Source organism: Orycteropus afer, unplaced genomic scaffold (genome assembly GCF_000298275.1).
Source record: "Orycteropus afer afer isolate SDZICR_OR568_19922 unplaced genomic scaffold, OryAfe1.0 scaffold00245, whole genome shotgun sequence".
Lineage (NCBI taxonomy): Eukaryota > Metazoa > Chordata > Mammalia > Tubulidentata > Orycteropodidae > Orycteropus > Orycteropus afer.
This window is the reverse complement of record NW_006921832.1, coordinates 1,673,859-1,701,716: the sequence shown is the minus strand read 5'-3', so window position 1 is coordinate 1,701,716 and position 27,858 is coordinate 1,673,859. Positions and strand designations below refer to the sequence as shown.

General features: G+C 46.0%; 1 protein-coding gene across 1 annotated transcript in view; it reads left to right on the top strand.

Annotated features, from left to right (window-relative positions):
- The window catches only part of ITGB5 (integrin subunit beta 5), a 195,382-nt gene extending 167,767 nt beyond the window's left edge, over nt 1–27,615 (top strand). Inside the window, exons 11-15 of the mRNA XM_042782123.1 lie at nt 10,193–10,415; nt 19,030–19,133; nt 24,901–25,020; nt 26,430–26,596; nt 27,520–27,615. Of these exons, the coding sequence (XP_042638057.1) occupies nt 10,193–10,415; nt 19,030–19,133; nt 24,901–25,020; nt 26,430–26,596; nt 27,520–27,615 (710 nt within the window). The remainder of the gene's footprint in view (nt 1–10,192; nt 10,416–19,029; nt 19,134–24,900; nt 25,021–26,429; nt 26,597–27,519) is intronic.
- The last annotated feature ends 243 nt before the right edge of the window (nt 27,616–27,858 follow it).

Here is a 27,858-nt window from a genome sequence, read left to right as displayed (position 1 = left end):
CTGGAAACCACAGGTGTGGGTTCAATTCCAGACCTGAAGGGCAGCTAGGGGCCATAGTCTCAGTGGTTCCATCAGGCTCTATTGGACCAGCAAACCTGGCCTCACCCTTTTTTTTTTCTCCAAATGATTTTGAGTTTTGTTCCACATTGTTCTCCTTCTCTATCATTGATCTCCTACGTAGATCCCCTTCCAAGTGGATGACAGTGGTAGCTGGGCACCATCTATTTCTTCTGGTCTCATAGTTGTATAGGCTGCAGATCGGATGGTATACCAGTCACTAGGACTAATTGTTTCCATGAATTTTGGTTTTCTTCATTCTTCTTTGCTCTGGATGAGGAGAGACCAATCGTTGCATCTAGATGGCAGCTTGCTAGCTTTTAAGATCCCAGATGCTACTCACCAAAGTAGGAGGTAGAACAGTGTTTTATATAGTATGTTATGCCAATTGAGCTTGATGTCCCCTGCGACTATGGTCCCAAGACCACAGTTTTAACTACTCGGTCCCTCTGGGTACCTGGCTGTGATCCAGCAGTGACTACAATCTTGCCCCTTGTCAGCTCTACTATACACCTGGGAATTCTGATCATTCACATAAACTTATAGGACCATTGTCTCCTGCAGGTTTCTTTAGTTGAGCAATGAGGTGCCTGGACTCAGCTGAGGGTCCTTGTGAGGGAGCAGGAAACAGGTGCTATGTATTTTAGAAACGTCCATCCTTTAGTTGTCCTGGAACCAAAGCCACTGCATGGAATGCAACAGTGAAATAATGGGGCCGGCTCATTCCTTGGGGATCAGATTTAAAGACATCCTGAGGATGCTGGGCAGCACAGCCGAGCCAGAATGCCTAAGAACACAGGGAGGCCTGTTGTGTAAACCTAACCTGCTTCTCAACAAAGAACCAAGAATAGCACATTTGGGAAGGGAAGGATTTCCCCTTCCTGTTCAAAAGCCCCAGACAGAGGCCATAGCCCTTGGACACTGTGTATCTGTTTGGCCTCAGAAAGGTCAGCCCATGTCTGGCTTTGGGTCTCCAGGGAGGATTGGGTTTTAAACTAGCATATAAGCTCCAAGGATGGGTGTGACTCCAGTCCCTGCTCTCCTTTGCCAGGCATCCCATGGGCTCAGAGAGGGGGTGCTACACATCCCTCCCCCTGAGATGCTAAAGAGGGCAGGACTGTGTCATTCAGTCCTGGCTGTCCCTGGCTCAACCCAGCAGCATTGCACGGCCTGAGTCACACAAACACCAGTGACTTAAAGCATATAAAGCTGTTGAGTTGATCTTCTGCCCTTTTTGTGATAGTTGTTGGAGGGTTCCAAGAGCTGGGCCCGGTGGCGTCACTAGGGTTTATGTCAACCAGTGCGTTAACTCATGGGTGTCACCACCTCCCCACCCCATGGGTGGGTGGGCTGGACCCTGCCCTGCCCTGTGCTGTGCCTCACCCCTCCCAGCCCTGCCCATGGCTCCCTGCAGCTCCTCTCCTCTCCCATTGGCCAAGGTGAAGACCCTCTTCCACCCAATGTCAGCATCACTGTCTGCCAGCCCACACCATGACTGGCAAAGGATGAAGGCAAAGGGGAGTGACAAGTTATTGCACTGGGTGATGGGTGACACCAGTCCTAGTGACTGCCACTGCCTTGGCAGCCCCTCCCTCTACAGTGTTGGCCCGCCCACCACCGCTACTGAGGACCCTGGGGTCATTTTGTTGTTACCCCCTCTGACAGTGTCAGGGGGTGCAGTTTGCATTCTATCATCCCCCCAGTGCCAACACTGGCTAGGCCCAGAGTTGCACACTGAGGTGCCCAGAACACGCACAAGACCTGACTTCCAGAGACAGGGTAATCAGCTCAAATGAACAGAGGCCCTCTTGCACACACCCCTTCTTTTTTTAAATCACTTCCTGTTTGTATGGCTGCCTATTCTAGGGAGAGAGAGAGGAGGGGAGGCTATGAGGTAGAGGGAGTGGTATGAGGGAGGGAGTGCAGGGGACTAGGGAAGGCTGTGGGAGAAAGGGAGGACTTGTGAGAGGAAAGCGGGCCCTGAGAGACTATTAGTGAGGGAGGGTACAGAGAGACCCACCCCCATGGGGGATACTATGAGAGAGGCACAAACTGAGAGGAATAGAAAACGATAACAGAGACAGACAATGTTGGAACGACTTGATTTTTGTGGCTATTCCTGTGTGTGAGAAAGATATTGATAGTGTGTATAAGAGAAAGAGGAAGTGTGTGTATTAATATGTAAGTGTGAGAGAGAGAGATTGGAGGGGTAAAGGAGAGAGGGAAGACAGGACCATGAGAACAGATACAGAGTCTGAGCTCAGAGTCCTCCACTCCTGGCCTTTGTAAGCCAGAATGAATTCCTGGAGGGGACGGAAGCCAGAGAAGCCACAGTGCATTCCAGGGTAGATAGAAACTAATCTTGGACCAGCTACAGAGAGACGATTTGTGCCCCCCAAGGTCTGATCCCTGCCTGGTGTGACCCCTTTGCTCCTGAGCTAGGCAAGAATGGAGAGAAGAGAACCACTTTTCATTCTGCCTGCTCAGCCTGGTTCCTTCCTCTCTACAGCCCTAGTGCCCTCAGGCAAGTCTTTTGAGGTCACCCAGGGTTGAGGCCTTTGCAGACCAGCCTGGGGCGGGGGTGGAAGAATGGCTTCATTCCTGGGCCTAATGCTGAAGGCTGCTTACCCTTTCCTGCTGAGAGCAAGATTTACTTCCCTTCTTCAATGATTACAAATTGTATTAAAAATTGCTTGTCTCCACCATACTTTGGTCATTCCCCAAGCAGGACTTTAGAACACCTTTGAGGTGTCAGCCTCTCGGCCACTGTCTTGACTCCTTGATAATGCTCTTAGCCCTTTGCTTTTCCACCAAAGGATGTTCCTTCTTTGAGGTTGTGCCATCTCACCATGTGACCCTCTATATTTCCTGGAGGTCACTGTCATTTATTAACCTCCTGGCCACCCTGTATATTCCCTGATGACCTCAGTGCCCGTCTCACACCCTTTGCCTCTAACCTGAGTCCCACTTTGAATTTCCCTGTGACCCTCGAGTTTCTTGGTTGTTTGGCTCCAGTGATAGTCACAGCCGTTCTAACTGCCTATTCCTGGGTGCCCCCATGTGCCAGATACCATGTTAGGGATGTTACATGCAATAGTGCCATTATTTCCAGCAATTCCCACAATGAAGGCATTATACTCATTAACAGATGAGGAAATGGGTCATCAGAGAGGTTTGTCAAGGTTATAAGTCACCCCGTCTGACAGTGTCAGGGGGTGCAGTTTGCATTCCCTCATCCCCCTAGTGACAACACTGGCTAGGCCCAGTGTGAATGGAGAGTGAATGGTGGAGTGAATGGTGGAGTAAGGACTTGAACCTAGTTCACGTTGTCCTCAGGTTTCATGCAGCTTCACCCTCTGGACTCAGACATTACCCTGCACTCCACTTTGGGCCCTTGCTTTGACCACAACCCTCAACCCTCAGCCCTCCAGCTCATCCCTTTCTCCATTCCCACTCTGCTGTGATCTCTGTAGAGTTTGCCATTCCCTTGATCTCTCCATCCCCATCACCAATTTTCTTGCTTCTAAATATTTGATTTTAATCAGAAGAAAGCACAAATACTGTTCAGTTTCAGAATCCCTTTTCTCCTCCTTCCTCCCCACCTCTTCCTTTCCCTACACAACCAGATTATTTGTGGGAATTGTCTACACTCACTGTTGCCAAAGTTCACCTCTCTACACTTTGGATCCTACCCTCACTTGTCCCCTAACTTCCTGTCACTGGCTGGTGGTGAAATCCCATAGCTTCTTTAGGCTTTGCCTTCCTGGGCTCTTCATGACATTGATGCTGTGGCTTCCTCTCACCCTCTGCCTTTGGCTTCTCCCACCCTCCTGTCTGGCAGCTCCTTCTAACCCACTTCATGGGCACCCCTTCCTTTGAACTTCCAACATTTGATTTTGTAAAAGGAGGCAATGGGCCGCATCTTGGCTCACAGCCCACACAAGCACTGTTTTGCTGATGGAAAGCTGTTGAATTCAGTAGAGCTGAAATCCTGTATAAATAGACACATTTACAACTTCCTGTCCATTTAACTATCAATCATTCCAACAAAGGTAGTACTAATAATAACTTGCACGTGTGTAGCAATTTACAGCTTATAGAATGTTTGCACATGCCCTTCAATATCCCTGTTTCTATGCAATGAAAATATTTGTATGTTTGCCCAATATTAAATGGGTGTCAGTAAATGCAGTTCCCTTTGCCAAGGTGTTGGGGATAACATTATGACTTAGCTTTGTTATGATGAAGAACACTTGCTTAGATTCCCCAGGCATTGTTAGCCAGGATCATGTTCCAGTTCTAGTGTTTTCCCCTTTGGCTCTTGTGCTGATTGGTAGGTTATTGATCCTTGGGTTGGAGCAAAGGACCCATGCCTTTTAATGAGATGTGTTCCTACTAGGGCATTTGGAGAGGCTTGGGGGCTGACAAAAAAACATGGAAGACTCCAGATCATTCAAATTGCAGTAAGGTAGGGAAGACTGGAGGTCAGTTGCAGGCTCTGAGCCATTTGGCTTAGCAGAAAATGTGACCAGACCTATGTGACCTATGGGTTGTGCTTTGGGAAACCCTTTGGGAAAGGGGCTTGGAAGCCTCAACTAAGATAACAAATAAGTTGCATCTTGTGTGCCAACTCCTACCAGTTGATATTCTGCGTGGAGTTCTGTGTGGAAGAGCATTAGGAGGCCAAACCCAGGCTCCCTAGGAAAGAATTTCATGATTAGATAGCCAAGTCTGCCATGGGATCAGGGAGGCATGGTGGCATGGGCCACATCTTTGCATTTAACTACCCAATATAAACTAAGCTGGGACTGTTAATGTGAGTCACTAAGGCCAGGAATTCAGGTGGCTGCAGTGGTTTCACCAAGTGTACAGCCTGGGGCAAGATCTTTTTCCTAGTCTGGTCTGCTGGGGCTTTGCTTTGTAGTCATCAAATATTTGAGGCCAAAAAGCCATATGTGTGAGGATTTTCTGATGTCCCACAGCCTCTCAGCCGCTCTCCCCTTGTTTACCACCCCACTGAGAGGGCCAAGGCTATTCATGCACTACCTACATCTTGGATTCTTCGCACACCTTTTTTTTTTTTTTTTGCCATGCCCTTGCTGTGCTCAGGTGTTGTGGGAGTGTTTAGGCACAGCTTGTGTCTTGGTTGGTGAGTCCTCTTCAAGAAACCATGGCCTTTGGTGAATCTCCAGCTCCTTCTCTCTCCTGCTCTCTACCCCTGATTCCTGTCTTCTTTTGTAAAAAAAATTTTATTATGATTTTAGTGAAAGTTTACAGAGCAAATTCATTTTCCATACAGTTCATACATGTTTTGTTTCATGACACTGACTGCAATTCCTCACAGTGTAACAGCTCTCATCCCACTTCCTCCCTATAGTTACCTCTTCCCTGCGTCCTTCTTTCCTATGCATTCTTGCCCTCTGAGCTATCTCCCTGTGCAAATACTGCCCTTCTGTTCTCCTATGATTGATTGTTCTAAGGTGATGCCCCTCTTCTTGAAGCCTAGATCTTGGCACACTGAACTGCACTGACTTTGGGTTGGGTTGTGGAGCTCTTGGGCCTGCAAGGTGTCAGACTGACCCAAAGCCCCTGGGTTAGCTTGATGATCATCTGTCATGTCTGCAATGAGCAGACTTTCTCACTGATGCCTAGTCACCAAGGGAAGCAAATTTCTCTTCAATACACACACACTTCTCCCGAAACCGTAGCCTTTCAGCAAAATAATGTGCCATCTTTTCTTCAACCCTTTGACTCTTTGGAATATATATCAGATTGTAATTAGAGAATTTTATATTGCCGCCCAAAACAGAGCAAGAATGGAAATGATACTTACCATCTCAGAAAAAGTGGTTCCTGTGGGCTGGCCTGCAGACCATGCTTATGGGTTGTAAATGCAGCTATTGGCCATGACCTTTGGCTTGTAGTATTTTTGCTTTACGGGAAATGTGATGTACAAGCCATTGGAGAGGGCCAGAACCATATTTAAAACCTACCCCCTAGAAGTGCACTGATATCTACTACTCACTTTGAAATACATTTGAAAAAATATGGATTGATAGATGGGTACATACATGATAAAGCAACATGTGACATGCTTATGGTAGAATCTAAGTGGTGGATATATGGTTGTTCACAATACAGTTCTTCCATCTTTGCTGCAGGTTTGAAAATTTTCATAATAAATAAAATAATAATAAAATGTTAAGGGAGGATTACCCTCTTGCAGTGAACCATTTTAATTTAAAACACTCTTGACCAGTGTGGTCTCTGAGACCCAACAATGAGGGAGTTGTAGGGATTGGCTAGGTTCCATTTGGGAAGACTTCCTGTTGGGGAGAGTTTCCTGCCAGAGCTTGAGCTGGTGTTGTATGGACTGGTGGAGACAGGGCAGGGCTGTCTGCCAGGACAAGGTCTCTCCTGCCCTCTGCTCCCCCCCTGCAATTGTGTAACCTGTGAGCAGCAGGGGTTCTGCTCTCTCCCTTGACTCACATATCACACCAGCTTCTAAGCAGTTTAAACTGCATTCCATAGCCTCCTCCTGGCGTGGGTCTGGCTTTCCTCACCTATCCCAGAAGGCTTGCCATATGTCTCAGCACTGCCTGGTGAATGCAAGGGCACTCTCTGCCCAGCACAACATTTGCTGTGGCTCTGAGCCGCCTGGGCATTCCAAGAGCCTGTCCAGGCTCAGAGAGCTGGGAGTCTGGACCCTCCAGATGGTCTCACTGCTGCCTGCAGATTCAAGGCTGATCAGAGCCAAGCAGACTGGGGGAGGAAGACAGGAAGTAAGTGGAGGGTGAAGAGGCTCTCTGGAGCTAGGTTCTGACCTATGTTGAGGGTCACATCTTTGGTGGTCACAGAGAAGATGCTGGGATCCAACTAGCAGGATAACTGACTTAGATGTGGAAGCAAATTTTAAGGAACCCCCTCGTACCTGTATGACTCCCCATTCCCTTCTTCTCCAGTCACCCACTGGTCTGTGGGTGGGTGCTCAGTAAACACAAACTCATGGCTTACTACTCCCAGCCTTAGCAAAATGGCATTAGGAAGAAAGGGACTTTAAAAAATGAAGTGGTTTTCTGTAGCACTGCTTTCTGCCTTTTAGTATAGGAAGTTGAAACTCCACTCACTGTCAAGACTCAGGACCCCATTGGAAGATGGTGCTAATCATGTTTTCAGTATTTAACATGTGCATGTGCACACACACACACTATCCTTTGTTCTGAGTGGTGGCCCCTGCCCTTGATATTTGCAGAACCTTGAAGTGCTACCCAGCTCCTCCCCCTTGCAGACTGTGCAAAAGGTCCTTCCTGCAAGGAGGAGCCAGGACAACCCTTCCGAGGTTCTCATCTTGGTCAAGCCATGCTCTTCCCTCCTTACTCCGAAGGGACAGTGGATCCCAGAGTTAGGACCATGGACTCTGCAGCCAGACTCCCTAGGTGTGAATCCTAGCTCCTCTGTGCTAACTATATGATCTGTAACTGGCCACTTCCCTCTCTCTCTCTCTACTTCCTCATTTTTAAAATAAGGATAACAATACTGTCTACCTCATTGGTAGCCTGCACCATCCTCACAATTTAGCCCATTGTTGCAGCCACTGTGTCAGTCCACCTTGTTGAGGGCCTTCCTCTTTCTCACTGACCCCTTTACTTTTCCAAGCATGATGTCCTTCTGCATGGATCATTCCCTCCTGATAACATGTCCAAAGTATGTGAGAGGAAGACTCACCTCACCATCCCTGCTTCTAAGGAGCATTCTGACTATACTTTTTCTGTGACAGATTTGTTTGTTCTTCTGGAAGTCTATGGTATATTTAATATTCTTCCCCAGTTTCACTATTCAAAGGCATCAGTTCTTCTGTCTTCCTTATTCATTGTACAGCTTTCACATGCATATAAGGCAATTAAAAATACCATGACTTAGGTTAGGCATACCTTAGATCTATCTCATAGAGTTGTTGTAAGAATTAATTAGGGTATATATGTAAAGCTCGGAAGGTAGATGGGGCAATCTACTTCCGTAGTGATACTGCCTCAGAAACCCAAGGAGGGGTCACTATGAGTTGGGTCCAACTCGATGGCACATAACAACAACAACAACATATATGTAAAGCATTTAGAACAGTGTATAAATGTAAACATGTAAAGAACTTAGAACAGTATCTATATGAAAGAATCCCTGGGTGGTGCAAATGCTTAACATGCTCAGCCGTTAATGAGAAGTTTGGATATTCAAGTCCACCCAGAGGCACCTCTGAGGAAAGGCCTGGTGATCTATTTCCAAAAAATCAGCCCTTGTGAACTTTATGGGGCACAGTTGTACTCTAACACACATGAAGTCGCCCTGAGGCAGACTCAGAGGCAACTGGTACATGAGCACTCACTGCTGCTGCCTTTGCTGCTGTCCTCCTCATCCGCTCCTAAATCATTGTTGGCTGTGGGTCCCAAGGCCAGAGAAAGAATTCAGATCTCACTGGGACTGAGGGAAAACAACTGTATTTGTTTCCTATTATTGCTATAACAAATCATCACAAACTAGTGGCTCAAACAATACAAATTTCTTCTCATAGAGTTCTGGAAGTCAGAAGTGGGAAATCAGTGTCATTGGACTGAAGTGAAGATGTTAACAGGGCTGTTTCCTGTTGGAGGCTTTCTGGGAGAGTCCATTTTTCTTGCCTTGTCCAGCTTCCAGAACTGTGTTCCTGGGCTTGTGGACCCTTCTTCCATCTTCAGAGCCAGCAGTGTAGCTTCTTACTTCTGTCATCACATTGCCTCCTTCTTCTGTAGTCATATCTCCCTCTGCCTCCCTCTTGCAAGGACACTTGTCGTTATACTAGGCCCAGCCAGATAAGCCAGGACAATCTTCCCACCTTAAAATCCTTAACTTTGTTCTACATCCTACTTTGGTGAGTAGTGACTGGGGTCTTAAAAGCTTACAAGTGGCCATCTAAGATGCAATGATTGATCTCACTTCATCTGGAGGAAAGAATGAAGAAAACCAAGGACACGTGGAATGGTTAGTCTAAGGGACTAGTAGACCATGCACACCTCAGCCTATATGACCTTGAGACCAGAAGAACTAGTTGGTGCTCAGTTACCACTGTCAACCACTCAGAAAGGAATCAAAACAGGAGTTCCTGGATAGACTGGGAGAACAATGTGGAACAAAACTCAAAATCATAAAAAAAAAGACCAGGCACACTGGTCTGATAGAGACTAGTGAAACCCCTGAGGCTGTGGTGCCTAGTCATCCTTAAGGCCTGGAATTGAACTCACTCCTGTAGCTTCCAGCCAAATGACAGGCATATAGGGTGAACATTTACACCAGGTAGGTGCACTCCTTAGAGTGTTCAACCATGGGAGATCGGAAGGGCCATATTTTCACAGGGAGATAGCTCAGAGGGCAGGAAGGCATAGGAAAGGAAGTGGAAAGAGAGCTGTTGCATTGTAGGGATTCCAGTGAGTGTCATGAAACAATGTGTATGAACTGCTGAGTGGAAAATGAATTTGCTATGTAAACTTTCACCCAAATAACAATTAAAAAAAAAATCCTTAACTTTATCACATTGGCAAAGTCCATTTTGGCATATAGGTAACATTGATAAGTTAGGACATGGACCTAACTGGGTGTCATTATTCAGCCTAGCAAGGAGCTCTGGTGGCATAGTGGGTAAAGCATTTGTGTACTAACCAGAAGGTTGGTGGTTCAAACCCACCAGCTGCTCTGCAAGAGGAGGATGAGGCAATCTACTTCCCTAAAGATTTGCAGCCTTGGAAAGCCAGTGAGGGTCACTATGAGTCAGAGTCCACTCCATGGCAGTGGCTTTGTTTTGGTTTATTCAGCCTAGCACAACAACTGAGGCAAGTAGGAACTCTCCAGGGCCCTGGTCCTGGTCCTATGGCATGACTTGGCCAAGGTTTAGACCAACTTGGACCACTACTGCAGACCCAGTGAGGCCAGAAGAGCTGCAGCACCCCCTACTGTCACTGTATACCTTCACTAGGTCCTGTCTGTGTGTCTCCCCAAACAGACTCTGAGGGCAGAGTCTGTGCCTCTGTCTCTGCTGTATCCCAAGGGCTGGTTATGTGCTCCTGCGTGAAAGCAGTCAGGCCCTGATGTGCCATGTGTGTTCTTCCAGGCCATGGCGAGTGCCACTGTGGAGAGTGCAAGTGCCACGCAGGTTATATCGGGGACAACTGTAACTGCTCGACTGACATCAGCACGTGCCAGGCCAAGGATGGTCAGATCTGCAGTGACCGCGGGCACTGCGTCTGTGGACAGTGCCAGTGCACAGAGCCGGGAGCCTTTGGGGAGACATGTGAAAAATGCCCGACCTGCCCTGATGCCTGCAGTACCAAGAGGTAATGGTCACCCCACTACACCCCACCTACGTGCTCCCACACCCCCACCCATAGCCCCAGTCATTCCAGCTTGTCACCCTAGAACATGCTCGCATGGGCCTGTGTCTCCCATAGACAGGCAGCGCCCAGGGCCAGACCAGCCTCTCACTACCCTGCCTTCCTCCATTCTTCCACCCCCTACCCCCAGGTTTAATGAGGAGCAAACTCTTATCAATGTTAACTAAGCTGACATTTCCCCAAATAGTATCTTTGAAGCATTGGTTCCATGGGAATTTTGTGGGAAAATCAAAACAAAACAGCACTACCACTCTTTCATTCCTAAACAAGTTTAGAAATCACTGGCTTACTGAATTCAATGAAATTAAACTGGTTTGGGCACCAAAATAGAATCTCCTGGAGTGCTGTAAGTCTGCTGTTGTGAATTTCCAAAAGGGGATAGAGTATGTATCAAATGAATTTGACTCCCTCCCTATTAACATCTCCCAAACAACATTCACAGAGCACCCGTTTGTGAAATGCTTTCAACAAACAAAACCCAATGAGAAGGTAAATTGGATAGGAAGACACCCGACCTAGATAAGGCATGCCAGAAAGGAACTGCAATAGTGTTTGAATTTTCTGCTCCATTTATACAGATAATAATGTACGAGCTCTGTGCTGCTGATGAAGGCAGGAATGGTCTAGATTTGGGCCGTGGGCACCATGGACTCAGCCACAGGCTCACAGAGTCGCACTGACCTCCCCCCCACAGCTCTGTCCTTCACACTCCGCAAGAGCACGAGTGTGAAGGAAATACAGCAGTCAAGGAACAGTGGCCTTCTGGAAAGCAAGGGTGATGTTTGCTTTGGATATGTGCTGCAGAAACAGCTGTGTCATCATTATCCATGCCAAGGAGCCAGGAGGGAGGGCACAGATAATCAGAAACAAATAATAATATACAAACGGCGTGTTTCTTTGGCTAGGGAATGCAAGTGTGCGATTTTCTTTTGGCAGAGTTCCCTTCCAAATGTCTGGCTCAGTCTGATAATGAAATGAGTTCATGCTCCTTGAGCCTCCAGTGGCTGCTAGTCAGTTGTACTCAGAAATGTTCTGGGTGGCAGGGAGAAGCCAACCCCTGGTCAAACATTTGCCATGGAGGATCCAGGCTGGAGATTGAGAGAGAAGATAGACAGGGCCAGGTTTTATTTTGTTTAATTATTCTTTGGAGTCGGGGGCAGTGAGGGGAGACGAGAAACAAATGCATGTTAGGCCTGCTAAGAGCGGAGAGAGGCAGTGGTGGTTCAGTGGTAGAATTTCGCCATCCATGCAGGAGGCCGGGTTCAATTTCCGGCCTGTGCACTCATCTGTCAGTGGAGGCTTGTGTGTTGCTATGACGCTGGGGTTTTAGTGGAACATCTGGAATGAGACAGATAGGAAGAAAGGCTTGGTGATCTACTTCTGAAGATCCACCAATGAAAACCCAACAGATCACAATGTCGGATCCGTAACCCATCATGGGATGACACAGGACTGGGCAGTATTGTGTTCCCTTGTGCGTGGGGTCACCACGACTTGGGGTGCATTTGGCGGCAGCCAACAACAAAGAGTGGAAGACAACAGAAATCCAAATAGAAAACCCTACAGGAGAAAACTAGAATCCTGGCGCTGGAGACATTCTGAGCATTGAAATCAGACATTCTCTGCAGTTGGCCCCTGTAAGTGCCCTTCCCAACTCCCACCCAAGGAACTGGAATACTTTTGAGTACCTGCTCCTGGTCCTTGGGGCATACTAGGCTAATGGGGCTTGTGGGAGGGGGGGGGCAAGTGGGGAAAAACACACATGGAATCAATAAAAGGAGACAAAGCCCTTACTCTCCTTTCCTAAGGAACAGCCAGAGAGCCAAAATTGGCTTTAGGTCAGGCCCCAAGGGAAACAACCCTAGCTTTAAATGTTTAAAGCATTTACTTCCTAAAAGACATAGACTTGATAATTTACTTTATTATCCATTAAGCAATACCAAGGAAGCAAGGAGAGCAAAGAAATGCTGTAAAGGGATCTCACTGTTCCTTTTTGTCTCTGAGCCACACTGACCCTCTGTTTCTTTCACCACCTAGCTGTAACTTTTTTTTTTTTTTTAACACAGAGTCCTTTTGATAGTGACTTATGTACGGCTGGTTTTCTATTGCTGCTTTGTTGAGAGCCACCAGGTCTTGAAGCTCTGTGTCCCCTTTTTCCTTGGATTTTCAGAGCAGCCAATCTCCACTTTCTAGAACTGGCCAAACACACTCTTCACTTTGAGTGAGGGCCACACTCAGCCTCAGCTGATCTCAGTTAACAGGTTATTTGAGCAAAGTCTCTCTCAGCAACTTGTCTTTGTTTGTTTGTTTTTTAAAGGCCAGACTAATGTTGACAGGTAGCTGCAATATATTACAAGTTTCACCCCAGCCCATGGAGCATACAAGTTAGCCTATGTATATGTTCATGTAGATAATTAGGGAGCGTTTTCTGGAAGTAGCCTGGAGCTGTGCTTTAATGGCAACAGATGGAGGCCTTGTGAGTAGTGCTGGGACCTGAAGCAGCACCTCTCTTTGCAACGTGCTAATCAAGAAGGCTGCAGGAGGGGCTGGCCAGCATGTATGACCAGAGCTTGAGCCACCCCTTCCTGGTCCCCAGCCAAATCTCTTTTCCTGCCCTCTGGGGCTCTGACTAGTCATAAGGGAAATGCAGACATTACAAATTTTCTGTTTCTAACTCAGCAATGTTTCCATGAAGTCAATCCCAGGAGATTGGGATTTTGTGGCCAATTTTGGGATGGTTGAATTCTTAAGCGTATTAGAACCTTCTTAAAAAAAGGTTTGTTCCACTTTCCACTGTCATTTTGTGGTCTACTAGCTTGCCTGTTCCTGCCTATTCCTTTGTGTGTGTGTGTGTGTGTGTGTGTGTGTGTGAAAATATACACAGGAAAACAATCCATTCAACACTTTTTACATATACAGTTCATTGACTGTACATTCATCCATTCTCCCTATCTCTGCCTGTATTGTTTCACCACTATCAACCCAGAATCTCTGCCCCTTGAAGTTCTCATTTGTGCTTTAAGAGTTACTGTGGTCATTTAAGGATGAGTTCATGGGATAGTTGGTTCAAAGTTTAAAAGTTGTTTCCAAGTAATAGATTCAGGAGTTCCACCAGTCTCAATGCATGCATAAAATCTGATTTCCAATTAAGAATTTGAAGTTCTGTCCCACAAACTTACCCCTTTTGATCAAGATCCATTTACTGGGTCCCTGATCAAAAAACCCAGTAATAGTAGCTGGGCACCATCCATTTCTTCTGGTATCATGGCAAGGGAGGTAGTAGTCACTGAGGGCAACCAGATCTGTAAATCACTTCCTTCTCTGATTCCTGGGTCTCCTCCCACTGTTGCTCTAGGCAAATAGAGATCAATTGTGTCTTGAGGGGATGTTTGCAAGCTTTTAAGACCCATGCATTACTCACTGAACTAGGAGGTAGAGCAGAAACTTTTAGAACAGTATTAGGCCAATTGACTAGACAGACCCATGAAACCATTACAGTAAATGTTTGAACCAAAAAAAAAAAAAAAAAACTAATGGCATGAGGTGTTTATTTGTACATAAGTAGTATTAATAGCTACAGCCTTTTTTCTGCTGCTTGTTTTGTTACAAAATTAAATACATTCTATTTGTCATTTCATCCTTTTTCCCTAGTGTATAGCTTAATGGTATCAGTTACAATAGTAAAGTTGTATAACCATTACCCTTAGTCAATGCCAATTTTCCTATCACCATAAGCAAATATTAAGTACTTTCCGAAAGGTGATTGCCACTCTTCTTCCCTGCTCCTATTCCTGGTAACCATTGTTTGTTTACCAATTCTTGTCATTTTGTATAACTGAGACCATAGAATATTTATCCTTTAGTGATTGACTTATTTCACTGAGCATAATGTCTTCAAGGTTCATCCATGTTGTAGTCTATATCAGGACTTCACTTTTAAGTCTGAGTGATATTCCCTAGTACCCATGTGCCACATTTTGTTTATCCATTCGTCTGCTGAGGGGCACTGGGGTTGTTTCCATCATTTTGCTATTGAGAATAGTGCTGCAATGAATATCTGTATATGTGTCTGCTCATGTCCCTACTTTTAGGTCCTTAGGTGTATACTTAGGAGTGGGATAGCTGAATCACATGGTAGTTCTTTTTTTGATTTTTTGAGGAATAGCAGTACTGCTTTCCATTTTCACATTCTAACCAGCAGTGGATAAGGCTTTGGCTCTCCCTACATCCGTGTTAGGAGCTCTGGTGGTGTAGTGTCTAGGGCATTTGACAGCTAACCAGAAGACTAGAGGTTCAAACTCACCAGCCACTCCTTGGAAGGAAGGTTGGACAATCTGCTTCTGTAGAGATACCACCTCAGAAACCCAAGGAGGGCTCACTATGAGTCAGATCCAACTCTATGGCAGTGAGTTTTTTGAGTACATCCTTGTCAACATTTGTTATTCCCTATTTTTGATTGTTCCCATTTTAGTAAAGGTGAGGTGGTGTCTCACTGTAGTTTTCATTTGTATCTTTTTAATGGCTAATGACAATGAGCATCTTTTCACATGTTTGTGGGCTACTTGAATCTTCTGTAGAGATGTGTCTATTTATGTCCTTTGTGCATTTTTTATTTACTTATGTCTTTGTGTTGTTGAATTCCAGAAGTTTTGTATATTTTTTGGATATTAGACCCTTATTGATTATGTGGTTCCCAAAAAAATTTTCTCAGTCAATAGATTGTCTTTTTACAAAATCTTATTTTTTAAAATAATTAATTTAATTTATGTTGTTGTTGGGAACATACACAATTCCCTTCCTACATGTACAATTCAGTGACATTGATTATGTCTTCAAGTTGTGCAACCTTTCTCACTCTCCTTTTTTGAAGTGTTTTCCCTCATTAACATAAACTCACTGCCTCTTATGTTTCCTATTTAATCTTTAGAGTTGCTGTTGTCTGTGTGACCCCATCAGATAGATCTTAAAAGAGCATTATGCTCAAGGTAGGCATTTTTCACTAATTAAGCTAAACTATTGTTTGGCTTAAAGGGGACTTAAGACAATGTATTTGGTTTAAATTTAAGGTTTAAAGATTATCTCAGGGCAATAGGTTCAGGGGGTTTATTCAGCTTCCATTGCTCCAGAAAGTCTAGAGTCCATGAGAATTTGAAATTCTGTTCTTCATTTACCCCCTTTTGATCAAAATTCTTCTATGAAATCTTTGATCAAAATGTTCAGTAATGATAGCTGGGTACCATCCAGTTCTTCTGGTCTCATGGCAAAGGAGACAGCTGTTTGTGGAGGCAATTAGCTCCACATTCCATTTCCTCCTCCTATTCCTGACTCTCCTTCCTCTGATGCTCCAGGTGATTAGAGACCAATTGTTGTGCCTTGGATGGCTGATTGCAGGCTTTTAAGACTCTAGGTACTACACAGCAAACCAGGTAGTAGGACAGAAGCACTGTTAGGAATTGAATTGTGTCCCCCAAAAATATGTGGTAAATCCTAACCTCTATGTCTGTGATTATAGTCCCATTTGGAAATGGGTTGTCTTTTTATGTTAATGAGGCAGGACTAGCGTAAGGTGTGTTTTAAGTCAATCTCTTTTGAAATATAAAAGAGATTCAACAAGCAAGCAAAAGAAGCAGAGATGAGGGGGGACAGATGGCAGCCACATGAAGATCATCCAGGAACAGATGCTCAGAAGAGACAAGGGCCTTCCTGCAGCACCAACAGAGAGAGGCCGCCTTCCCCTAGAGCTGGCACCCTGAATTCATGCTTCTCACCTCCTGAACTATGACAGATACGTTTTTGTTTGTTAAAGCCACCCATTGGTAGTTTTGGTGTTAACAGCGGCACTAGATAACTAAGACAAGCACTAAACATTTTAGTAGGCCAATTAACTGGGATGTCCCCTGAAACCATGACCCTAAACCTCCAAAGCAAGAAACCCAATCCCTTGAGGTATTTAGTTGTACATAAACAGCCTTAGCAGCTACCTTTATTTTTCTTTCCCTGTCGTTGTTATAAATACATCTATCGCACAACTTAACTTTTTACGGGTATACAACTTATTGACAGCAATTATAATCATTGGCTTGTGAACACTACCCTTAACCAATGTCATTTTTCTATCACTGTAAACTGAAACTCAGTACTCCGTAATCAATAATCCTCTCTTATTCCCTCCCTCCCACCTGGTAAGCACTAGTAAATATTGGTCTCTATACATTGGCCTGTCCTTGTCTTTTTATGTAACTGAGCATACAATGTTTGTCCTTTTTTGATTGACTTGTTTCACTCAGTATGTCTTCAAGTGCCATCCATCTGGTAGCATGTATTAGACTTCATTTCTCTTGCTATATTTCATGGTATTTATGCACCACATTTTATCTATTCATCTGTTGATGGATATTAAGGTTGTTTCCAGTTGGCTATTGCCAACAATGCTGCAGTGAACATTGGTGTACAGGTATCTGTTTGAGTGTCTTTTGATGGACACAAGTATTTGATTTTTATGAGGTCCCAATTATCTGCTTTCTGTTGCTCATGCATTTGTTGTTGATGTTTTATTACTAAAGAAAACTAGGTCCCATAGTTTTGCCCCACTATGTTTTCTTCAGGAACTTTATAGTTTTAGTTTCAACATTTAACATCTTGATCCATTTTTAATCTGTTTTTGTGTATGGTGTGAGAGATGGATTTGCTTCATTTTTCTTCATGTGTAAATTGCCTATTCCTTCTTAATGTTCTGAGAGTGGTGTAGAAATACAGGAGAGGCTTGTCTGAGAGCTAGGGCCCCTAGCTGCTGGATCCACCTCAGCAGTGACTTTCCTTGGGCCTCGTTTTTCTCATTTGTCAATATGGGAGACATAAAAAATGATTTTCAGGCTCTGATACTCCATTTCACAGTTTCTATGCTCAAAACATTTTAGTATCTGTCTTAATCCCAAGGAATTAAAATATGGCAACGTATTGTAGTTGTACATCCCTCTACATTTTTGCCAGAGAACTTCCGAAACCCACAGCCCTGTTGGGTAGGCAGAGAAGCTCAGGTTCTGCAAGGTCACCCTGGAGATACAGCTGCAGGGGGGCAGTGCTGCTTCCTAGCACATAGGCTCTTGAGTCCTAGCCCAGTTTCCTGAGGAAGCCTGTGTTTGGGGACTGTAACCCTCCTTGCAGACCACTGAGCACTACTTTATTATGAAGTCCCCAAAAGATAAAAGACAGCTAGACTGTCATGCTCTAACCCACTTTCTGAAGTCTACTTCTCACCGTCCTATGTTGCTCAGCCCTCCCCTGCAGTCCAACAGAGTAGTTGGGACCTACTTCCCCCTTTCATAATGAACTTAAGAGTCTTTTAATCAAAGCTTAGCTCCTCTGGCCCTACATTCTGAGTTGTCTTATTCTCTTTGATGTAACTCAAACTGGATGGAGAATATTTGGAACTGGGTTTTGACCATATAGAGTACAAATGGTTTGTTGTGTGCCATCAATTGATTTTGACTCACAGCGACCCCACGTGACATAGTGGAACTGCCCATAGGGTTTTCTATGCTATAATCTTTATGTGAACAGATTGCCAGGTCTTTCTCCCACAGATCCACTGGGTGCATTCAAACCACCCTTTTTTGGTTAGCAGCCAAGCACTCAACTGTTGTGCCATCAGGACATGTTAGAGTATAAACAGTCGCCATTAATTGAACATTTTATTTGAGCATTTACATACACTGTCTGATTAACTGTTGGCCTAGGGTGGGGAAAGGGGCTCCCAACCATTTTCTCCAGAGAAGCCTTGTTGAGATGCAGATTCACTGCGATAGAGACATCTACCCCCAGAGTCACCAAAGTCTAGTACAGACTAATTAACAGGTAAAAACAGCAGGTCCTTGGGAAGCTGTCAGGTGGGCTTTGTCTGGGAGGAAAAAAGGGCTGGACCCTGAGATTCTCCAGGGCAGGGGTTCTCAGCCATCACCAGCATCACATCACTAGGGAGCAGAGACCCAGGCCCTGGCTCCTGAGCCGTAGCTTCCATGGGTGTGGGAGGGCACAGGCATTGGTATTTTCTAGCATTCTCATGTGTAGAAGAGTTGAGAACTCTGCCTTAGATGATGACTAGGAAGGGAATCCTGGATATTAAGGTAAGGTGGGGCTTATCAAGCACTGACCATTGAAGTCTGAGGACCCTTCAGGAGGGCCTGGAATCCAGTTTTGTTACCCAGAAACTTCATTTCTTGGAGGAGATATCTCAGGCTTTTAATGTACCGGGTTTGGCTCCCGACAGCAGAACCTGAAAGGTCTACAACTTGAACTTGACATGTAGACCAGACAGGCCTCAAAATTCATATATATTCCCCTGAGAACCCTCTGACTTTCCTGTGTAACAGCAACAAGAAGGGTGGAACAGAAACACTCCCTGAGGCCAAACGTCTAAAGATGGGGAGAGGTGAAAACCTGCAGGGGCCTGTGGGTCCTATCAATCAAGGACTGAAATCTACATTGTCCAGATCATAGTTACATGTGTGGAACTATTGTACAGCATCTAACACCCACATTTATTTATTCTTTTCCACAGAGATTGTGTTGAGTGCTTGCTGCGTCATTCAGGGAAACCAGCTGGCAACCAGACGTGCCACAGCTCTTGCAAGGATGAAGTGATCACGTGGGTGGACACCACTGGTGAGTGGGCTAGAGGGGCTCTGGACTTCTTCCCTCTTTGGAACCTTGGCAGACACTTAGAGATTTTCTCTCCTGTGGGACCACCATCTTCAGGGCTGCTTAGTGGAGAGAGGAGTAGTTTTATTCTTGAATTAGGAGGCACGGCCTAGGCTTCCTTGGCATTACTACTGACTGCCTAGGAGATCCCAGACTCTCCAGGGCACAAGACCGCTTTGTTTTTGTTTGAAATAATTTTCAGCTCCATTTCTAGAGCCCAGTTTCTTCCTAGCTACATTTTCTTCTCCTAGGCTTTCTGAAAATTTGGTATATATTTATTAGAATAAGTAATGTTAGCTGCTGTAACAAATTCCAATTCACAATGATGTAACAAAATATAATTTGATTTGTCATTCACTGAAATCTCAGTGATGTGTTCCTGAGTGCTAAGGCCTTCCATGTGGTCATTCAGGACTCCAGGCATCTTCTGTATTATGGCTCCACTCTCCTCCAGATCCTGAGAAACCTCTCCATCTAGGCAGCAAATGGGGAAAAGAAGACAGAGTAAAGGACCAAGGGAGAGGTTTGCATGGGTCAGACCTAGGCATTGTGCACATCATACTGGGTGGCTGGGGAATGTAGTCAAGTTGTGTGCCGAGGAGGAAGAGGTGGTGTCCAGACTGAAACTGGGACTGACTGCCACCCTGGCTCTTCTCCCACTGCAGGGCATCAGCTTCTGCACATCTCACCCACCCTCTCCATGTTCTGTTGTCTTGCCCAGCACTTGCATCTTGGGGTTCTTCTCATTCTGAGCACTCCAGTGTTACACCAGCCATCCCCCTGGCTTTACCTGTGGACAAATGACTACAAGCACCTTCTGACCATGAGTCCATAGGAAGAGATGGGCTGCCTCCTGGGCTAGCTGAGAAAATTAAACAGAGGCTCAAGGAATTCTCCCCCCCTTCCCCCATCTCTGTATTGGATCCATTTCTTTCTCAGTCAGCCATTGCTGTCAAGACTGAGGAGTATCTTAGGTTAAGGGAAGCAAATGCATCTTATAGGCTTTAGAACTTACCTGGAATGCTACAGTTATGTCAAGTCAAAATGACCGTGATGTGCTGGAACCCTCATCTATTGCTATGGGATTGTACAATGGTATAGCCACTGTGGAGAAGAGTTTGACAGTTCCTCCAAAAAGGTTAACATAAAGTTACCATGTAGTTGTTGTTGGGTGCTGTCAAGTCGATTCTGACTCATATGGCAGAATAGAACTGCCCCACAGGATTTCCTGAGATGTAATCTTTATGAGCACAGATTCCCAGGTCTTTTCTCCCACAGAGTGGCTGGTGTTTGAACTGCCAACCCAGCAATTCCATTCTCAGATATATACTCGAGAATTGAAGACATATGTCTACACAAGAACTTCTACATGGGTTTTTATAGCAGCACTGTTCGTGGTAGCCAAATGGTGGAAGCAATCCAAACGTCCATCAACTGATGAATGGATAAGCAAAATGTAGTATGTCCATACAAATATTATTTGGCCATAAAAAAGAAATGAAGTACTGGTACATGCTACAACATGGATGAACTTTGAAGACATGCTGCGTGAATGAAGCCAGACACAAAGGCCATGTATTATATGGTTCTGTTTATATGAAATTCCCAGAACAATAAATCCATAAACCAAAAAAAAAAAACTCACTGCCATCAAGTCGATTCAACTCATAGGACCCCTCCTTGGGTTTCCAAGGCAGTATGTCTATGGAAGTAGATTGCCCAATCTTCCTTCCAAGGAGTGGCTGGTGGGTTTGAATCACCAGCCTTCTGGTTAGCGGTCAAATGCCTTAGGCACTACACCACCAGAGCAGGAATAGAGACAGAAAATTAGATTAGTGGTCACCAGGAGACAGAGGGGCAGGGGACTGGGATTGACTGTTAATAGGCATAGGTTTCTTTCTTTTTTTAAATTTTTATTTTAATTTGGGTGAAAGTTTACAGAGCAAATTTATTTTCCACACAGCAATTCACATATACTTTGTCATGACATTGACTGCAATTTTCCACAGTGCAATAGCTCCCCTCCTACTTCCTCTGCATAGTTACCTCTTCCCTGTGTCCTTCCCTCCTATGCATTCCTGCTCCCCAAGCTGTCTCCCTTCTATCTTCCCATGATTGATCTCTCCAAGGAGTGTGTCTACCTAATATAAATGTTCACCTCATATGCCTGTCTTTTGTTTGGCTGGGAACCACAGGAGTAGGTTCAATTCCAGACCTGAAGGGCAGCTGGGGGCTATAGGCTCAGTGGTTCTACCAGGCTTTATTGGACCAGCAAACCTGGTCCCCCCCCCCTTTTTTTTTAATGATTCTGAGTTTTGTTCCACATTGTTCTACTCTATCCAGGATCTCCTACAGAGCTACCCCTCCGAGTGGTTGACAGTGGTACCTGGCACTATCTAGTTCTGGTCCTAGGTTTCTTTTTGAGATACTGGAAATGCCCTGGAATTTGTGGGAATGATTAGACAACATTGTGAATATGCAGAGAAACACTGAATTGTATACTTTTAAGCAGTTAAAATGCTGGGAGTGAAAATGGCTATGGGCTTGAAAGGGACTCTATATCCCAGGCTCCTCTTGCTGGCCTTGACCTCTCACTTCTGCATACATCCTGCCTCTAGCTGCCTGTCCGTCTTTGTCCTGATTTGCCTGTTTTGTAGATGGTATCCTTGTTCTTGCCTTCCTTGTTTGGACCAAGTGCTCTGGCCAAATCATAGCTTGTGAGTAGGTTGAGTCCAGCATTCATCCAGTGCATATTCACCAGGCACTTAACCAAAACTGAACCAAATTTGTTGCTGTTGAGCTAATTCCAACTCATAGCCACCCTCTAGGACAGAGTAGAACCGCCTTGTAGGGTTTCCAAGGCTGTAATCTTTATGGAAGTAGATTTTCATATCTTTCTCCCATGGAGCAGCTGCTGAATTTGAACTTGGTCACCTTTCTGTTAGCAACTGAGCACTTTAACTACTGTGACACCAGGGCTCCTTACTGGGCACCTCAGAAACCAAACCAAACTCACTGCCATGCAATTGATTCTCATAATGACCCCCATTGGGTTTCTGAGGCAGTAAATCTTTACAGAAGTAGATTGCCCCATCTTCCTTCTTGAGAGCAGCTGGTGGGTTTGAACCACCAACCTTCTGAACAGCAGTCAAATGCCTTAGGCACTGAACCACCAGAGCTTTACTGGGCACCTACTACTTGGTAAATGTTGTGCTAGACCATAAGGAGACTGTGTTGAGTACACTGCTATCCAATCTCTCCACGTACCTCATCTGCCCTGCTTCTGCCTTGCTACTTCCAAAACCAAATGAGCTGCCATTGTGTCGATTCCAACTCATAGTGACTCCCGCTGGGTTTCCAAGGCTACAAATCTTTACAGATGCAGACTGCCTCATCTATTTCCCTTGGAGCAACTGGTGTGTTCAAACCATTGACCTTTTGGTTAACAGCCAAATGTCTTAACCACTGCACCACCAGAGCCCCTTGTCATGCTACTTAGGGCCTGGCTTAATAGCAAGTTTTGCCTGCAGATGGGGGGCAGTTGCCTCCTCGCCAGGCTCCAATGGTGAGAAAAGAAGACAAGATGCCTTCCTGTGATCCACTTCCTGATTCACCTGGCCTATAGCAATTATAGCCAGCTGCTTCTAAATCCAGCTCTCTGAGGTGAATCAAGTGCTTCACCAGCTATCCTTCTCTTAGACTTTTTTTTTTTAAATGCACACATGTGCATGCATGCACACACACACACACACACACACTTATCCAGACTAGGCTTATGTCTAGGGGCCTGAGAGGAAAAAAAAAAGCAGAAAAAGTCCAAGCTTTCTTGTTTGTTAACCACATTAATTTATCTGGCCCTAGGTTAAAACTCCTTTAAGCAGCAAGTTTAAAAGCATTTCATGTCATCACGTTAACCTTCCCTGAGTGGTGCACATGGTTAAGTGCTAGGCTACACTAACTGAAAGTCTGGTGGTTCAGACTCATCCAGAGGCACCTTGGAAGGCAGCCTGGCGATCTGCCTCTGAAAGGCCACAGCCTTGAAGACCCTGTGGGGCAGTTCCGCTCTGCACACATGGAGTCACCATGAGTCGGACTCAACTCTATGGCAGCTGTTTTTTCAGTTATTCAGGATAGATGTGCTGTCACCGCCTAATTTCCTAACCATTCACCTCACCCTTTCTTCACACGTTCCCAAGTTCCCTTTCCTCCTAAAAATAAATCTTCTAGCCCTTCCCCAATGAAGTCTTGGGATGCAAATAATGCTTGGGCAGAGGATTCTGATAACCTCCCCTCATGGTAACAGCATATGGGGATGAGGGCACAATTGAGAGAGCTTGAGGAAGGCAGTTTCTTTTTCTTTTCTTTTATTTTTTTATTGTGATTTGGGTGAAAGTTTACAGAGCAAATTCACTTGCCATACAGCAGTTCACATACACATAAACTTTGTTTAATGACATTGACTACAATTTCCCACAATGCAACAGCTCCCCTCCCACTTCCTCCCCATAGTTACCTCTTCCCTGGGTCCATCCCTCCATGCACTCTTGTCCCCCGAACTGTGAACTGTCTCTCTATGCACACACAGCCCTTCTGTTCTCCCATGATTGATCTCTCCAAGGAATATATCTGCCTAATGTTAAATGTTCAGCTCATATGCCTGTCTTTTGTTTGGCTGGAAGCCACAGGAATGGGTTCAGTTCCAGACCTGAAGGGCAGCTAGGGGGCATAGTCTCAAGGGTTCTACCAGGCTTCACCAGACTAGCAAACATGGTCTTTTTTTTTTTTTTAATGATTTTGAGTTTTGTTCCACATTGTTCTCCCACTCTATCCAGGGTCTCCTACATAGATCCCCCTCCAAGTGGATGACAGTGGTAGCCAGGCACCATCTAGTTCTTCTGATCTCATAGTCGTATAGGCTAAGGACTGCATGGTGTACCAGTCCCTTGGTCTAATTGATTCCATGTGTCTTTGGTTTTCTTCATTCTTCTTTGCTCTGGACAAGGAGAGACCCATTATTGCATCTAGATGGCAGCTTGCAAGCTTTTAAGATCCCAGTCACTACTCGGGAAGGCAGTTTCTTGTCATAGAGGAATAAGGCCAGACCGTGTCTGGGCTTAGCTACAGCTATGACCAGCCTGACCCCAAACTCCAGCTCACTTTCTCTCAGGGTATGGGCACCACTGTGGGTACCGACCTCTTATGCATGCATCCTCATTTTCCAGCTGCTCTTTTTGATTTCACATCCCAGGAAGTGGCTACTGAGTCTTGGCATCTACAACCCACTCTCAGCCCTGAGTAGGCACGTAGACGCGGCCTTTATGTGAACACTCTTCAGGCTTCAGAGCGGCTCTCGGTGGCTCTTTCTTTCCTTTATCACTTTAATTCCTGTGACCAGTTCCACCACCCCACCCTGCCCCAAGCATTGATGGCTGCTTTCATTTTCCATCGCCCCAGCAGACACTGCAGAGGTTTGAAGGTCCCCTGATGTGTCCCATGGATCTCCTGCATCTAAAGGAATTCACATCCCCGGTGCAGTCTAAACCTCCATGCCTAGGCCTGCATTCTCTGTGAGAAACCTAAAATCATGGTTGAAGGCCCAGCTTCCTTTCTGAGATTCTCCGCCCTCCCCTCCCCCAGTCCCCCCTTCCTTCAGGGGCTCAGCTCCCTCATCCCTCAGTGGCTTGGGATTGTTCAGAGACATTTAGGATATTTTTGCTTGGTTTTCCACTAGTGAAAGATGACCAGGAAGCTACACTTTGTTTCTACAAAACTGCCCAGGACTGTGTCATGATGTTCACCTATGTGGAGCTCCCCAGTGGGAAGACCAACCTTACGGTCCTCAAGGAGCCAGGTAGGTGAGAGCCAGTCTCCGCTGCACCTCAGGGGCTTTGCTCACATAGCAGTTGGGGATTCTGGTTTCTGATGCCATTCCCTGTTTTAGAGATATTACCTCTCTCCTCGCTACCCTTTCCAAATTTCAGAGTGAGGAGGGATACGATTCCATATAAAAATCAGGATCTAAGGCCTTCACTGCCCCACTCCTAGAGTTCAGAAGAAAGGTGGTTATACATCTGGGGACCACTGCTGGGGCAGAGCTCTGGGGGTGGGAGTGGGTAAGGAGATGGCTGTAATGGCAGGGCGCACCCTGCTCCATGGGCAGGAGACGGTGTCTCCAGCTTGAAAGGAGATGGAATGTGCTCAGGACTGACATAGGATCCTGCATGGCCAACAGTAGTGAGGAGCCATTTTGTTCTGTGGGGAGCGGCGCGTGCAGGCTGGTTCTGGACCCTCTGGGTGGAGTGGGTGGGGGGAAGCATGCTGGGCATGTGGCCTGGCTGTGCTGCTGCTGCTCCCAGAGTGGATGCCAGGACAATGGCGGGCTGCCCAACATTCCTGCATGCTGCTGCACCCTGCTTCCTGGCCTGAGGAGGGCGAGCTTTTATCCAAACACCCATAATCCTGCCTTGTGTTTTGGGCCCAGGGACCAAAAGGCTTTTTTGCTCAGAGTGATTTCTAGTACAGCCCCTTTTATTCTTCAAGAGGTAGAGGGAAGATGGGCTGGGGGAATAGGAAAAAAAACCTGCAACTCACAACATTGCAAACTGTTTTTCCAAACTGAGCCAAACCACACAATTTGCCTTCCCTGGGCAAGAGGCAGAAGGGGGACGTACTGTGGTAGTGGCCCAGGATGCACACTTGTAAGAATCAGACTTTGTTTCCAAGCGCTGTCTTTGTGGTTCTTTGAAAATGGCCACATGGACTTCAAGGGGCTCCATACTAAAATTCAAAACCAAACCCACTGTTCTGGAGTCAATTCTGACTCATTAACCCTGTGTGACCTTGGAACAGTCACCAGCCCTCTGAATCTTACAATTTCTGTGCACTGGGGAAACCTGCTCACCGAAGTCTCCCAGAAGCATTATGAAGATCTAAAGAGCAGATAGAGCCGAAGACCTTTGTTAGAGACCAAAACAAAAACCAAACTCACTGCTGTCAAGTCGATCCTGACTCATAGCAACCCCTCCTAGGGTTTCCAAGGCGGTATCACTATGGAAGTAGATTGCCCCATCTTCCTTCCAAGAAGTGGCTGGTGGGTTTGAACCACCAGCCTTTTGGTTAGCAGTCAAATGCCTTAGGTACTACACCACCAGAGCTCCCTTTGGAAGAGAGGCGACCTTTTATTTCTAATATGTCTGAGGTGCTGGGAGGCGGGGGGTAGCAGGCATGGCTTTGCTCACTGTGCCTCATGGTTCCCTTCAGAGTGTGGAACTGCCCCCAATGCCATGACCATCCTGCTGGCCGTGGTTGGCAGCATCGTCCTGATTGGGATCGCGCTCCTGGCCATCTGGAAGCTGCTCGTCACCATCCATGACCGGAGAGAATTTGCCAAGTTTCAGAGTGAGAGATCCAGGGCCCGCTACGAAATGGTAAGCCAGTGGGCAGTTGGCTATGGAAGAAAGTTCAAGCCCAGAAACAGTGTTGAGTTCTAGCAAGCAAGGCCCACTACCATCTTTGGTGTTGAAAACAAAGTAACAAAACCTCAAAAGGCAGGTGGTGCACAGTTCTGTACAGTGAACACCCACAGCCCCCAGAGCATAGAGTCCCCTGCACAAAGCCTGCACCAGACCCAGAACAGACACGAGGAGCAGAGGCTATGGGCACAGCCTCAGATGGGGAGAGGTTGAACAGTCTTGGAGCCAGGGGATTCAGGTGAAAGTTTACAGAGCAAATTCATCTCCCATACAGCAGTTCATACACATTGCTTCATGACATTGACTGCAGTTCCCCACAGTGTAACAGCTCTCTTCCCACTTCTTCTCTATAGTTACCTCTTCCCTGTGTCCTTCTCTCCCATTCATTTCCACCCCCAAGCTATCTTCCTGTGCAAACACTGACCTTCTGTTCTCCCAAGATTGATCGATTGATCGCCCCAAGGAATGTATCCACCTGATTTCAGTGTTCACCCCATATGCCTGTCTGTTGTTTGGAGGTAGTTCAGTTCAAGCCCTGAAGGGTAATTAGGGACTATAGTCTCAGGGGTCTCACCAGGCTCTATCAGACCAGCAACAATGGTCTATTATTTCTTGTGTTGCAGTTTTATCTCCCCAAGTAAACTGCCAGCTCCAGAAGGACTGAGCACATAGTGAGCACCCACTGAATACCCAGGGTTAGTTTCTATTAAAGTTGGAAGGGGCTTTCTCTGGAATGCAGAGCTGGTCCTGAGTGTAGACTGACTTCCCATGAGCACTCTGGCTGCTCCCAGCCCAGGTGATGACTGAGGCAGGGCCTAGAGCAGAGACTGTTTGGAAGGATGAACTAACACAGGTCCTTTTACCTCCATGTTCTGTAGGCTTCAAACCCTCTGTATAGAAAGCCCATCTCCACACACACCGTGGACTTCACCTTCAACAAGTTCAACAAATCCTACAATGGCACTGTGGATTGATGGCTCCTTCTCTGCAGAGGGGTGGAGGGGCATGAACTAAAAGTCACAGACTGCAATGCCTCGGACAACCGCTGAACTCAATCCCGGCTCTCTAAGGAGGAAAGCGCAGAGAGGAAGCCTACCCGGGCGAGGAGCCTGCACAGGAGGAGTGCCTCGCTGCCACCTGGCCGCTGGGCCTGGCCGTGTGAGGCTGGCCTCTCCTTTGAGCCCGGGAACAACAAGAGGACTTTGGTGTTCAGCTTA